Genomic DNA, 15,438 nt, shown 5'->3' with positions numbered 1-15,438 from the left:
GCTGTAGCTGTGGAGGGGTTACTATGGGGAAGGCAGCCACTCGGTTCCCCTTTGCAGCTGCTCTCGCCCGAACCACCAAGGGCTGCACATCAGCAGGGACACGGGGCCAAGTGTTGTCCGCCCTCTCAGCTCAGCAATGGCACTTGGCTTGCGAAGAACCAAATAAAACATTAGTTAACCATCAGGCATGGGGAAGTTATCGAAATAAAAGGCAGCCCAGTGTGTCATCAAAGAACAATCGCACTGGAATAAGTTTACCACACGCATCGTGAGGTATCAAATATCGCACACACGCCAGAGTAAGTGATCAAATACCGCACACACGCCAGAGTAAGTGATCAAATACCGCACACACGCCAGAGTAAGTGATCAAATACCGCACACACGCCAGAGTAAGTGATCAAATACCGCACACACGCCAGAGTAAGTGATCAAATACCGCACACACGCAAGAGTAAGTGATCAAATACCGCACACACGCCAGAGTAAGTGATCAAATACCGTACCCACGCCAGAGTAAGTGATCAAATACCGCACACACGCCAGAGTAAGTGATCAAATACCGCACACACGCCAGAGTAAGGGATCAAATACCGCACACACGCCAGAGTAAGCGATCAAATATCGCACACACGCCAGAGTAAGGGATCAAATACCGCACACACGCCAGAGTAAGCGATCAAATATCGCACACACGCCAGAGTAAGTGAGCAAATACCGCACACACGCCAGAGTAAGTGATCAAATACCGCACACACGCCAGAGTAAGTGATCAAATACCGCACACACGCCAGAGTAAGTGATCAAATACCGCACACACGCCAGAGTAAGTCATCAAATACCGCGCACACGCCAGAGTAAGTCATCAAATACCGCACACACGCCAGAGTACGTGATCAAATACCGCACACACGCCAGAGTAAGTGATCAAATACCGCACACACGCCAGAGTAAGTGATCAAATACCGTACCCACGCCAGAGTAAGTGATCAAATACCGCACACACGCCAGAGTAAGTGATCAAATACCGCACACACGCCAGAGTAAGGGATCAAATACCGCACACACGCCAGAGTAAGCGATCAAATATCGCACACACGCCAGAGTAAGGGATCAAATACCGCACACACGCCAGAGTAAGCGATCAAATATCGCACACACGCCAGAGTAAGTGAGCAAATACCGCACACACGCCAGAGTAAGTGATCAAATACCGCACACACGCCAGAGTAAGTGATCAAATACCGCACACACGCCAGAGTAAGTGATCAAATACCGCACACACGCCAGAGTAAGTCATCAAATACCGCGCACACGCCAGAGTAAGTCATCAAATACCGCACACACGCCAGAGTACGTGATCAAATACCGCACACACGCCAGAGTAAGTGATCAAATACCGCACACCCGCCAGAGTAAGTGATCAAATACCGCACACACGCCAGAGTACGTGATCAAATACCGCACACACGCCAGAGTAAGTGATCAAATATCGCACACACGCCAGAGTAAGTGATCAAATACCGCACACACGCCAGAGTAAGTGATCAAATACCGCACACGCGCCAGAGTAAGTCATCAAATACCGCACACACGCCAGAGTAAGTGATCAAATACCGCACACACGCCAGAGTAAGTGATCAAATACCGCACAAGCGCCAGAGTAAGTGATCAAATACCGCACACACGCCAGAGTAAGTGATCAAATACCGCACACAAGCCAGAGTAAGTGAGCAAATACCGCACACACGCCAGAGTAAGTGAGAAAATACCGCACACGCCAGAGTAAGAGATCAAATACCACACACACGCCAGAGTAAGTGAGCAAATACTGCACACACGCCAGAGTAAGTGAACAAATATCGCACACACGCCAGAGTAAATGATCAAATACTGCACAAACGCCAGAGTAAGTGAGCAAATACCGCACACACGTCAGAGTAAGTGATCAAATACCGCACACACGCCAGAGTAAGTGATCAAATACCGCACACATGCCAGAGTAAGTGATCAAATACCACACACATGCCAGAGTAAGTGAGCAAATACCGCACACACGCCACAGTAAGTGAGAAAATACCACACACACGCCAGAGTAAGTGAGCAAATACTGCACACACGCCAGAGTAAGAGATCAAATACCGCACACACGCCAGAGTAAGTGATCAAATACCGCACACACGCCAGAGTAAGTGAGCAAATACCGCACAAACGCCAGAGTAAGTGAGCAAATACCGCACACACGCCAGAGTAAGTGATCAAATACCGCACACACGCCAGAGTAAGTGATCAAATACCGCACACAAGCCAGAGTAAGTGAGCAAATACTGCACACACGCCAGAGTAAGTGAGAAAATACCGCACACACGCCAGAGTAAGTGAGCAAATACTGCACACACGCCAGAGTAAGTGAACAAATATCGCACACACGCCAGAGTAAATGATCAAATACCGCACAAACGCCAGAGTAAGTGAGCAAATACCGCACACACGCCAGAGTAAGTGATCAAATACCGCACACACGCCAGAGTAAGTGAGCAAATACCACACACACGCCAGAGTAAGTGATCAAATACCGCACACACGCCAGAGTAAGTCATCAAATACCGCACACCCGCCAGAGTAAGTCATCAAATACCGCGCACACGCCAGAGTAAGTCATCAAATACCGCACACACGCCAGAGTAAGTCATCAAATACCGCGCACACGCCAGAGTAAGTCATCAAATACCGCACAAATGCCAGAGTAAGTGAGCAAATACTGTACACACGCCAGAGTAAGTGAACAAATATCGCACACACGCCAGAGTAAGTGAGCAAATACTGCACACACGCCAGAGTAAGTGAGCAAATACTGCACACACGCCAGAGTAAATGATCAAATACCGCACACACGCCAGAGTAAGTGAGCAAATACTGCACACACGCCAGAGTAAGTGAGCAAATACCGCACACACGCCAGAGTAAGTGATCAAATACCGCACACACGCCAGAGTAAGTGAGCAAATGCCACACATGCTCAAGTGAATGATCAAAAACACCCATCTACAAGTGAATGATGAAAGATAGCACACAACGGAGTGAGCTTTCCCCATAAATGCTGGAGTGATATTGCAATCGCAGATCAGAGGTTAAAGGGAAATGTCAGATATAGGCTACCTCCTCTGGGCATTAGGGTTAGGGCTAGGGGCCACTGTAATGGTGCTGGTTTATGAGGCATCTGCTTTCACACCGACATTGTCCTAACTCCCAACACATCCCTGCATGTATGTGTACAGAGCGAGAACACCACCACAGGTCACACTCCAGCTGTTCACCAGTCCATGTGTCAACAATAGCCATGTTTTGGTTGTCCTCATTACTGCCACACCAGCCTCCAGTTCCACCAACAATACTTCTAATGCTTCTGGTGTTGATGTACATTTATCATATTGTACATACGTCTCCTTTCTTGGCCCCCAGGGTCTGCCTATTCCTGGACTCTGGTCCACGAGTGTCTCTGAGCTTGTGGGGAGAAAATTCAACTTTGGCATGGATGCAAAAAACAGGCGGGAAAGGAAAATGGGCGGCTGATCTGCTACTGCCCGTTTCGCACCCACCCCACCCCACCTCACCCATCCCCGCCCAAACACCGTGCCGAAGTTGAATTTGACCCTGTGCCTCTATATTCACCCACTGACTACCTTTCACCCACAGTCAGGCTGGTCTGGGTTTGTTCTTATTCCCTGCCCCAACCCACCTAGATGAAACAATTCTCGATCGCTGCCTCTATAGTCTATACTCTAAAGTCTTCTGGCTCCTATTTGCAGCCTGTTTCTCCCGTACCAGTACTTTTTGTTCTGAAAATACTATGCGGGAAACTTACAGCTAGCAGAAAGATGAAGGCTTTTATCACTAATCTGGGCTGTATTTGAACCTTGGTGCAAGAGAGCAAGGTGTCCTAAAACCACCAGGCCTCCCCAGTCTCATCTCTTCTTCTCTTCAATAAAATGTTCCTATAAATTCCTGTTATCCCTCCAAACTTATCCAGTTCATGTACATCTCAAGATACAATCCTTACCTTTAAGTGACTGGCAATAGGCACGGTTTAGTTCCCAGGAACCATCGTCGTCAATATAAGTCTTGCATTTCTCAGCTGTGGGGAGAAAGAAAATTATTGACTGAGACCGTATCACGTTGCTGTATCGTCAATTGTATGACCAGTTTTACATTAACTGTAGAGGATTGTCCTGGAGACTCCAGGAATTAAAGGTTATTCCCCAGGACACTGCCGCAAACAACCCAGGAGCAAAATCACATGGGCATTACAAGAAATGTTTTTTTTTCATTTTCTTTGAATACTTTTGTTTATTGGTTATAAAAATACTGGAGATGGAGGAAAACAGGCTGTTTGATTGACAGTCAAGAATCATCCAATTGGGTAACGAAGAGTCAGTTTGCTTTCCAATTGGCTGCAGGAAGGCGGGGCACCATGAGGATTGGCGTGTCAGGCGACCAATGACGGGAGCGTGGGGGGGGGGGGGCAGGGTGGTTGAAGGTCATGTGATGAAACTGCTGGGAATACATCCAATCAGAGTTGGCAACCCTAAGTGCGAGGGGTGTAGCCTTGGTGTAAATTAAGCCAATGGCATCTGGTCAGTTTAGTGTTTAGGAAAAGTGAAAACATTAATGTTACTCTTGTGGTCCTCCTCGCATGTCGGGTGTGAAACTTACCATAGAGATACTTCCTTAACTGTGGGCCCCATCAACAACTGGCTAATTTCAGCCCAGAGTGGGTTTGGTCTCCCTTTCAATTTGGTTTGGGAGGTTGGACAGGATGTGCCCAAGACCAGGACACTGAGTATTGATTAAATACGCCTCCATTTTGTAACTTGCTCTTTCACATACCTCAATGGGGGGTGGCAGGTGATGTACCTTGTGCCTTCTGCCAGTGCGCTCATGAACCAGCAACGGAAGAGGTGCACAAGCATACAGGCAGGTAGGCTCACCTCAGGATTTCAACCCATGGGCAGATACACCGTGCTCTCTGGCGTGGTGCTTCCTTCAGATGGTTCAGCTGAGATCACTCTTCCTTGCAAAATTTATACCTCTTGCATTCTGAAGGCATCACCTCCTTGTTGGGAGTGTGGTTCTGTGGGTGCCTTGCTCAGGTGGTTATTATGTTCAGCCCTAGATACTTATCACAACCAAGCTTGATCTTGCTCTCATCCAACACGTACACCCAGACAAAGGTCAAGCAACGGCCACTGGATCACAATCGGGAGTGTTAACACTGACCAATCTTCCCCTTCCCGTAACCCAGGGGCATGGAGGCCAATCATAATGCTCCATTCCACCACCCTGGCTGAGTTAAGCTAACTTAGCACAGACGAGAACTTAAACCCGGGACATTCCTGGTCTGTGCAGCATCAGGGGAAGCCCTTGCAAACAGTAGCCCTATGGCAGCGTTACGTGGTTCACTCACTGGCATAACGTGCAGTGAAGAAAAGTGCTGGAACTTGAGGACAATGACAGCTTTACAACAGAGCTTTCCAACAAGAGTCCACAAATTCAAGTTGGCTTGGATTCGTCGTGGAATGCAATGCAAGTTAAAATACAGGTTATGTCATGGCCACAATAAATACCTCCACGAGCGGTTGGGCGGAGAAGACAGATAACTTATGGATGCCTCAGTTTAGCCTAAAACAGACCGGAGTTTCTACAAAACCCACTTACCTAGAACTGCGTAAATCACAGACACATCCTGCAGGATGTCAATGCTGGGCAGAGACCCTTTACTGCAAATCAGCACCAGCAGATTCACATAGTGCTTCATAGATGGGATTCTCTCTATGTTCAGACTCTGTCATTTGAAACAAATAAATCAAATTACATGATTAATTAAGTCTTCAACAGCACTTACTTTGAGAACAGATAAAGTCCGGTACCCATACAGGAAAAATAAAATGCTATCGTTTTTGAAAACACAAAACTGGGAAACATTTCTTCCTTCCTGATGCTCCCAGTCCTCTGGCAGAACTGCTCTAGGATGAGAATTATGGTTATCCATGCAGTGACTTGACACATTATTTTTTTAAATGAGTTCAACAACTTTAGATCATAACCAGCGCTCCCATTTTCTTGGACAGCAGGTGCTGGTAATAATGGTTCTGCGGTGACCATTTACATTCCCTCTGGACCCATCTTTCGTTTCTTTATTTATCCCATTACCAACCCCTTTTTGCTTTGCACCATCATCCCGTTTGTCGTTTAATCACTCCTGCCCCCCACCCGATCACCGACCTTCCCCTTTGTTCTTTCTTCCACCTCTCCCCAACCCCCGCTTTTCCCTGGCTCTGCACTCGCTTAAAAACTGCTAAATCTCAAAAATCTTCCAGTTCTGAAACTTTACCTCTGTTTCTCTCTCTCCACAGTTGCTGCCTGACCTGCTGAGTGTTTTCAGCATTTTCTGTTTTTAGTTTCAGATTGCCAGCTTCTGGAGCATTTTTGGACTCTATTTGCGGGCAGCACGGGCAAGGCAGCATTAATTGCTGATCCCTAGTTGCCCTGAGAAGGCAATGACTCGCTGGGTGATTTTACAGTCAACCACGTGGTGTGGACTAGAGTCTTGCGTAGCCCAGGCCAGGCAGGAGAGACAGGGTCCATCCCCTGAAGGACAGGTAGGTTTTTACACAACAAACCAGCAATTGCAAGCCCACAATTATCATCTCACGCTCGTGGAATTTGAATGCATGAGCCCTTGGGTTTCTAATCTAGTATTATAACCACTACACTACCACACCCTTGTATGCTGATGCCTGTGACGTCATGGTCCTGAAGACCAGATCATTTTTTTACAAAGAGGGAAAGTAAATAAAATCCCCCAACCCACCAAACAAATAAATTAGCGCATCCAGGAAATGGTGCAGAAAAGCAGCGCAGGAGTGATGTGCTAATTTATTTGTTTGGTGGGTTTTATTGACTGTCCCGCTGTGAAAAATTGTCTGTCAGGTCCCCCCAACACGGTCCCGGCCCGATTTGCCTCTACTCTTTGCCGATAGGTTGCTGCGTCACGTCCGCTCCAATTCAATGAGGTCCGAGGCCCAATATTAGGGGCACCTCCCGCCCAAAAGTGGGCGCGCCCGAATTTCTGGACCGTAGAATTTACAGCAAAGGCAGAGGCGAACTAGTTCTGGTCTCCATATTACAAAAAGGGATATAGAGGCACTGGAGAAGGTGCAAAAAAAAAGATTTACTAGGATGATACCAGAACTGAAAGGTTATACCCATCAGGAAAGGCTGAACAGGCTGGGGCTCTTTTCTTTAGAAAAGACAAGTCTGCGGGGTGACCTGATCGAGGTCTGTAAGATTCTGAAAGGGTTTGATAGGGTAGACGTAGAGAAGATGTTTCCACTAGTGGGGGAGACCAGAACTAGGGGTCATAAATATAAGATAGTCACTAATAAATCCAATAGGGAATTCAGGAGAAACTTCTTCACCCAGAGAGTGGTGAGAATGTGGAAGTCGCTCCCACAAGGAGTAGTTGAGGCGACTAGAATAGATGCATTTAAAGGGAAGCTCGATAAACACATGAAGGAGAAAGGAATAGGATATGGTGATGGAGTTAGATGAAGTAGGGAGGGAGGAGGCTCGTGTGGAGCATAAACACCGGCATGGACCCGTTGGGCCGAATGGCCTGTTTATGTGCTGTACATTCTATGTATGTGATACTTGGTTTTAGACATACCTTCAGAAATAGATCCTTCATGTCACTACAGACACTATAGAAAGGAGCGAGCAGGCGAGGTTCCTGGAAAGATCCCTTTGTCTCCTGAATTTGAAGTTTATATCTCTGGAATATTTTAGTTGGATCGTTCCAACATACTTCTTTCTGATAGTAGAATTTTCCTGTCCAAATCGATACAGTGCTTCAAAAGAAAGTTGAACAATAATTCCAAATTACACTACAATTTTATGTAACAAGAAAAAAAGTCTTTTTCAAGTTATTTTTCTCGCCTCTTTAAAGCCTGCTGCTCCCCACAAAATATACCCTTGGGGTAAGTGCCCTAGAAACAGGTCATCTGATCAAAGGAAAGCAAGAAAGATTAGCGTTTACAGAACAGCTTTCAAGACCTCAGGATGTTCCAAAGCGATTTACAGCCAAAGAAGTACTTTTTGAAGTGTAGTCACTGTTGTAATGTAGGAAACGCGGCAGCCAATTTGCGCACAGCAAGATCCCACAAACAGCAATGTGATAATGGCCAGGTAATCTGTTTTAGTGATATTGGTTGAGGGATAAATATTGGCCCCAGGACACCGGGGAGAACTCCCCCTGCTCTTCTTCGAAATAGCAGCAATGGGATCTTTTACATCCACCTGAGAGGGCAGAGGGGGCCTCGGTTTAACGTCTCATCTGAAAGGCGGCACCTCCGACAGTGCAGCACTCCCTCAGTACTGGCACTGGGAGTGTCGGCCTGGATCACGTGCTCAAGTCTCTGGAGCAAGTCTTGAACCCGCGACCTCCTGACTCACCCAGACTTTGCTGCAGTAACCCCTCCTAAAGAAAGCGCGTAAGGGGAGAGTAAGGCAGCGGGTGTCCCGCGCACTGATCTTCCCGCCAACTTGTAGCGGTAAACCACATCTTCCGATGATCCCGTGGGCCCTGGCGTTACCTTGAACTGGCCACATGGGCAAACTGTAACGCAAGCTGGAAAGATTAAAACCTCTGGCAAGGAGCTGGCTGGACCAATCACCAGGAGAGTTTTTTAAACTGTAGCTGTGTGTAGTTGGAGGAAGACACCCAGCACATCCCCACATCTGGAAACGTGGGGGCAGAGGTGGAAAGAGTTAGCGTAGGAAGTTAGCATCGTAGTACGTTACAGCACCGAAGGAGGCCATTCGGCCCATTGTGCCTCTTTGAAAGTGCTATCCAATTAGTCCCACGCCCCTGCTCTTTCCCCATTGCCCTGTAGTTTTTTTTTCCCTTCCAGTATTTATCCAATTCCCTGTTGGAAGTTATTACCTCGTGGACCCACGAGGAAGAGAAATTTAAAAAAGCAGTGGGTGAAAAATCAGGGGCAGTGGGATGGAGAAACAGAAGCGTAATCTGATGAAAAGCTCCATCGGCATTCTAACTGCAACCCCCCCACCTCCCACCCACCCCGAATAGTTTTAATAAGCAACACCCGTGAAAACTGAAAGGGACGCAGATACCTGCTCGGTACGAACACCGCTGGGAAACGCTCAAACAGCTCCTTCAACTGACTGCGACTGCAGTTCCTGTCCAGGTAATTATAAACCCTGTATATGTGGTCTGCCTTTGTCTGAAATTCTGCCCCCTCCAGATCACCGGACTCACTCGGAGGTGTCTTCACACACCACGACTTGAAGTGGTTGATCATCATGTCCACATTTATGGAGGTCTTGATACCTGACAAAAAGTAGAGGTTACTACACACGATCCGCAGGACAGACAGTGTCACTGTTCAGATAAAGGGTGCCCCGCAAGGCTGCATGTCTGTTCTGAGCAGAAGAGCATTGCCTCATTTTTTTTTGCACTCAATGAAACACTCTGCAGGCTAGGTACAGCATGGGTTAGGTGAGGCTGCAGTGTGAAGATGCCTCCATACTGCCCCAGCACTGTTCTTTAATGAGACAAAAAACGATGCATTATTTATCGATTGCTGGATTCTTTCCTGACGATGGTCACAATACACATAGGGGTGAAATATAAATATGGTTAGCTCGTTCGTCAAGGAACAGAAGCCCAGCCAAGCCCACAGTAACAGAGCGAGGAGAAATGACCAGAGGCTTTTACAGCTGTTTGGTACTTTCTTCTGAGGAGCAAGGTTGGATGAATGATGTAATACTCCGAGAGAGAGAGATGCACATGCATGTTGCATGCGTGTTACACCATGTAGACACAGCATGGCAGATTATGAAAGGGTTTGATAGGGTAGATGTAGAGAAGATGTTTCCATTTGTGGGGGAGACCAGAACTAGGGGCCCATCAATATAAGATAGTCATTAATAAATCAAATAGGGAATTCAGGAGAAACTCCTTCACCCAGAGAGTGGTGAGAATGTGGAACTCACTCCCACAAGGAGTGGTTGAGGCGAATAGAATAGATGCATTTAAGGGGAAGCTCGATAAACACATGAGGGAGAAGGGAATAGAAGGATATGCTGATAGGGTGAGATGAAGTAGGGAGGGAGGAGGCTCGCATGGAGCATAAACACACCGGCATAGACCTGTTGGGCCGAATGGCCTGTTTCTGTGCTGTACATTCTTTGTGTTAATCACGTGATGTGAACTCTCTCAAATACTCGCATCGCCACCAAGTGTCAGCTTGGCTCAGTTGCTCTCATTTGCATCAGAAGGTCACGGATTCAAAGCCCACTCCTGTAAATAATCTAGGCTGGCACTCCAGTGCTGTACTGCCGAAGATCTTTCTTTAGATATACACTTACCCGATTCACGTTTGTTTATAGGCCATGCAGCACCAAATGGGAATAGATAATCAGTTATTCCCCAATACATGCGATAGTGTTAAAGAACGGGCTGAGTTTGTAGGTGGGAGAAACATGTCGTCTGCTCAGTTAACCTCATATTTAAAAAGATGGCCTGACAGGGGAAGGAATGTCACCCTATCTGAAATTGCATTTTCAATCAGATGATTTCATTTTACATTTTTTTTTAAAAAGAGGAAGAATCACAGCGTTCGAGGTTCTGTTGCAAACAATGTCAATTAAGGAGTCCCACTACTTTACATAGAATTTACAGCACAGAAACAGGCCATTCGGCCCAACTGGTCTATGCTGGCATTTATGCTTCACACGAGCCTCCTCTCTCCCTACTTCATCTCACCCTATCAGCATATCCTTCTATTCCTTTCTCCCTCATGTGTTTATCGAGCTTCCCCTTAAATGTATCTATTCTATTCGCCTCAACCACTCCTTGTGGGAGCGAGTTCCACATTCTCACCACTCTCTGGGTGAAGAAGTTTCTCCTGAATTTTCTATTGGATTTATTAGTGACTATCTTATATTTATGACCTCTAGTTCTGGTCTCCCCCACAAGTGGAAACATCTTCTCTACGTCTACCCTATCGAACCCTTTCATAATCTTAAAGATCTCTATTAAGTCACTCCTCAGTCTTCTCTTTTCTAGAGAAAGAGCCCCAACTGGCTCAGTCTTTCCTGTTAGTTATAACCTCTCAGTTCTGGTATAATCACCAATAACTTAACACCGTAACTCTTGTTTTACCGCTCCTCCTCGCCTGAGTCATGCTATGATTCCATGGACCAGCTGCCCTCCCCGACAGTGTTGGAAAGCTATTCCACCATCATAACTGAGTCTATTCCCACCATACTCCTACACAAGCGCACTTTCCAACAAGTGCACTGGACAATGATTAGGAACAGGACTGGGCTCTTCAATCAGAAGAACCCGACCACAACCCCTTTAAAGATGCCAAGGGGCCAGCGTGAGGTTTTCCACTTGTACTCACCAGTGAAAGCAGCAAAAGAGCTCTTCTCAAGAAGGTCACAACGTACGTAGCTCACGCGGTCAGCTAACAGCTCCAATAAATTGCCTGATCTCAGGTACACTTCATTAGGGCGCAGATAGGCAGTCCTGAATCCCGAACCATTCACAGCAGGACTATCAGTCGGCAACCACGATAAAGTGGCAAGGTAAATTGCGAACGAAGAACCTACTTCGTTCTTTAGCAATTTGTCCTGGCTGTCGAAGACTTTCGCTGTGCAGTACTGAGACAACCTGCACCTGGAACCAAGAATCAACACAAACTCCTCTGAGTATGGAAAATGTTTCATTGATCAAGCTAAGCATGCCCATCCCCCCCCCCCAATAAATATTTATCTTAACTTTTGTTTAGTTGAATTAAAGACTACCTTCTTTTAAAAGATTATTTTCTCCCCTTCCTCGGGGCGTCCCCCAGCTGAAAAGGCAAGTTAAGGAACTGTTTTCAGGCATCTGCAAGTACTTCCCTGAAGCCAACAACTGTCACATACGCCATTGCTGCACTGAGGGGAGACTCACTCGTGCTTTGGGGAGCAGCCTGGCTGCTATTTAGTTCTTTCCGTGAAACCTAAGTGGGATCAGAAGCTCTTCACAGGACTGAAGATAGAAACCCACGTTCTATCACTTTGTGATTTTCTAACGCACCAACTTAGTTCATACCCTTTAAGGTAATGGCTGAATTATCTCTGATTTTGGCACAGAAATATAACGTCAGTCCTCAGGGGGTTAACATACGTGGGTTGTGACTTTCCGTAGCATGAGGAGGAGCATGGGTTTCCTTGGCTTATGATTCTATAATGATATAGAAGTAAATTATTGGTTCCAGCCAAGACATTGAGGGGAAGGACTTCCTGAACGGGGGTAACAAAAATCCTCTCATCATTCCACACCTCCTCAGTTGGAAGCAGACTGTTTTGCTCAGTTGCCCTCCTAGCATTGGTGGCTGAGGGGCAAAGGAAAGGAGGGAAGAGGACAGAAGGAGGGAGATAAGAGCGTTGAGAGGGTTGTCCTATGAGGAGAGATTGAGTAGAATGGGCCTATGCTCTCTGGAGTTTAGAAGAATGAGAGGTGATCTCATTGAAACATATAAGATTATGAGGGGGCTTGACAGGGTAGATGCTGAGAGATTGTTTCCCCTGGCTGGAGAGTCTAGAACTAGAGGGCATAGTCTCAGGATAAGGGGTCGGCCATTTAAGACTGACATGAGAAGGGATTTCTTCACTCAGAGGGTTGTGAATCTTTGAAATTCTCTACCCCAGAGGGCTGTGGATGCCCAGTCGTTGAGTATATTCAAGGCTGAGATCGATAGATTTTTGGACTCTAGGGGAATCAAGGGATATGGGGATCGGGCGGGAAAGTGGAGTTGAGGTCGAAGATCAGCCATGATCTGATTGAATAGCGGAGCAGGCTCGAGGGGCCGAATGGCCTACTCCTGCTCCTACTTCTTATGTTCTTATAAGGAAGCAATGGCGAGGAAGGGGAGAGGAAAATGGAAACTTGTGACACAAAGATCAAGAACGACCGCTAACAACATGCAGTTACCTTACCCAGAGTCCCAGTTTCTGTCGAGAAGTCTTAATAGGTTAACTCTCTGTTGTAGTTTCATCTCATTGGACAGCGCATCTGTGGTCAAGAGGCTGCGAAGCTCTTCACAGACATAATCTTCCACAACGTACACATTATCTGCCGTACTGGGCCAAAGTTCACAGACGGGTGCCCAGGGGCTAGATTCCTAAAAACATTTAAAAAAAAATTGCATCAACACTTGAAGTTTATAAAGCACATTAACAGGACTCCAGCTTTAGACCACACTGGGGACAAGTGAAAACGAGCAAGAGATAGTGATCGATAATCAATGCACCTTAGTATAGGTAATACTGCGGGAAGGGTGATTTCACCCTACAGTTAAATAGATAGCCTAAGATCACCAGGACCTTTACGTTCAGGATATTAGAACAGACAATTCCTCCAACAAGAGAAAGCCTAACCCCCTCCCTCTCATCTTCATTTGGCATCACTATCGTCAAGATCCCCACCATCAGGACCCTGGGAGTCACCACTCATAGAATCATAGAAAGTTACGGCATTCCGGCCGAGAAAGAGCTATCCGGCTTAATCCCACTTTCCAGCACTTGGTCCGTAGCCCTGTAGATTACGGCTCTTCAGGTGCACATCCAGGTACTTTTTAAATGAGTTGAGGGTTTCTGCCTCTACCACCCTTTCAGGCAGTGAGTTCCAGACCCCCACCACCCTCTGGGTGAAACAATTTCTCCTCAACTCCCCCCTAATCCTTCTGCCAATTACTTTAAATCTATGCCCCCTGGTCACTGACCCCTCTGCTAAGGGAAATAGGCCCTTCCTATCCACTCTATCTGGGCCCCTCATAATTTTGTACACCTCAATCAAATCTCCCCTCAGCCTCCTCTGTTCCAATGAAAACAACCCCAGCCTATCCAATCTTTCCTCATAGCTAAAATTCTCCAGTCCTGGCAAGCTTAACTAGACCAGCCATTTCAACACTGTGGACACTAAAGTAGGACACTGGCTGGGTACTCACCTCCTGAGACCTTGCAGCCTCTCCACCATCTATAAGGCTCAAGTCAAGAGTGTGACGGAATACCCACCACTTGCTTGGACAGGTGCAGTCGCAACAACACTGCTTGACACTGTCCAAGACAAAGCAGTCCACTTGATTAGTGCCCCAGTACTGGACTTAATGTTCATCCCTTCCACAATCTGCACACTGGCAACAGTATATCCTGGCTACAGGACGCACTGCAGTAATTAGCCAAGTGTACTTCGACAGTACCTCCCAGCCCTGTGGCCTTTACTACTGAGAAGGACGAGTAGCAAACCCACAGGAACACCAACCTCTCCAAGTCGCAGACACCATTCCGACGTGGGCATGTACACCCATTCCTTCACTGACTGCGGGCAACATCTGGACATTTACTGACTAATTTCATCATGGGAGCACCATCACCACAAGGTGTCATTCAAGAATGTCGCCCATCACCACCTTCTCAGGGCAACTATGGATGGGCAATAAATGAGGCCTTGACCATCCATCTGGCAGGGTACATAGATATAGATATTGGTAGCAAGGGGACAACTGGGACACTGCGAGTTCCTTTTCCCTCACCTCTCCTTGCAGCTGGGCCCAGTTTTTACAGACATCACCCATTAATTCACGTGTGGGTCTGGACAGGAGGTATCAGGTTTTTGGACCGTGCGGAGCATGATGACCAACGTCTATTTCTGATCCCATGCAGGGTCCGTGCCCCAGTGAAGGTTACTCGCCAGCAATCAAGACCAGGAAACCCTTCCCCACTGCCCCCTGTCTAGCCCAGGGATGTTAAAGCCCCCTGGATATGATCAACTAACTCAATACAGACTGGGGTTTGAGCCTGGGACCATTTGGTCCATATGTCACTGGATAGTGGCTTTAGCTGCTGGGTCATTGGGAGAGCTGAATATTGCCGGGGATAGCAACTCTGAAACAACTGCCACCGCAGTCCAAAATGGACTGGGTGAGATAAAGTAAGGAGGGAGGAGGCTCGTGTGGTGCATAGGCCTGTTGGGATGAATGGCCTGATTCAGTGCTGCAATGTGAAATCTTATAACCAAGCTCCTTTAAATTTTGTTACCGTACACGAGCAAAACGAATCCAAGACTTGTTTAACTAACCAGTTCTTGTTTTGTGAAAGTATATTTTTTCTTCTGGAAGATAAACAAATCCTGTACACCAAGAGAAGTGAAAAATATCCTCCATCCTTCAGAATCATTGTCTGTCTCCAGGTAACAGGAGTCCAATAGTACCCAGTCTACACCTGCATATGAAATAAAATAAATACAACTCAGCATGGACACACAACTCAAACAACCTGAGGTTTACATGCACTTGATAAATTATCGCC

General features: G+C 46.8%; 1 protein-coding gene across 3 annotated transcripts in view; it reads right to left on the bottom strand.

The window, feature by feature from the left end:
- The window catches only part of wu:fj29h11 (uncharacterized), a 120,199-nt gene that overhangs the window by 21,504 nt on the left and 83,257 nt on the right, over nt 1–15,438 (bottom strand). For all 3 annotated transcript variants that reach the window (XM_068003837.1, XM_068003838.1, XM_068003839.1), the window contains 7 exons: nt 15,209–15,351; nt 13,069–13,253; nt 11,490–11,764; nt 9,193–9,409; nt 7,727–7,907; nt 5,716–5,842; nt 4,061–4,135 (listed from right to left, as the gene is read on the bottom strand). In XM_068003837.1, coding sequence (XP_067859938.1) covers nt 4,061–4,135; nt 5,716–5,842; nt 7,727–7,907; nt 9,193–9,409; nt 11,490–11,764; nt 13,069–13,253; nt 15,209–15,351 — 1,203 coding nt within the window. The remainder of the gene's footprint in view (nt 1–4,060; nt 4,136–5,715; nt 5,843–7,726; nt 7,908–9,192; nt 9,410–11,489; nt 11,765–13,068; nt 13,254–15,208; nt 15,352–15,438) is intronic.

This window comes from Heptranchias perlo, chromosome 23, assembly GCF_035084215.1.
Source record: "Heptranchias perlo isolate sHepPer1 chromosome 23, sHepPer1.hap1, whole genome shotgun sequence".
NCBI lineage: Eukaryota > Metazoa > Chordata > Chondrichthyes > Hexanchiformes > Hexanchidae > Heptranchias > Heptranchias perlo.
This window is presented reverse-complemented; position numbering and strand designations above follow the sequence as displayed.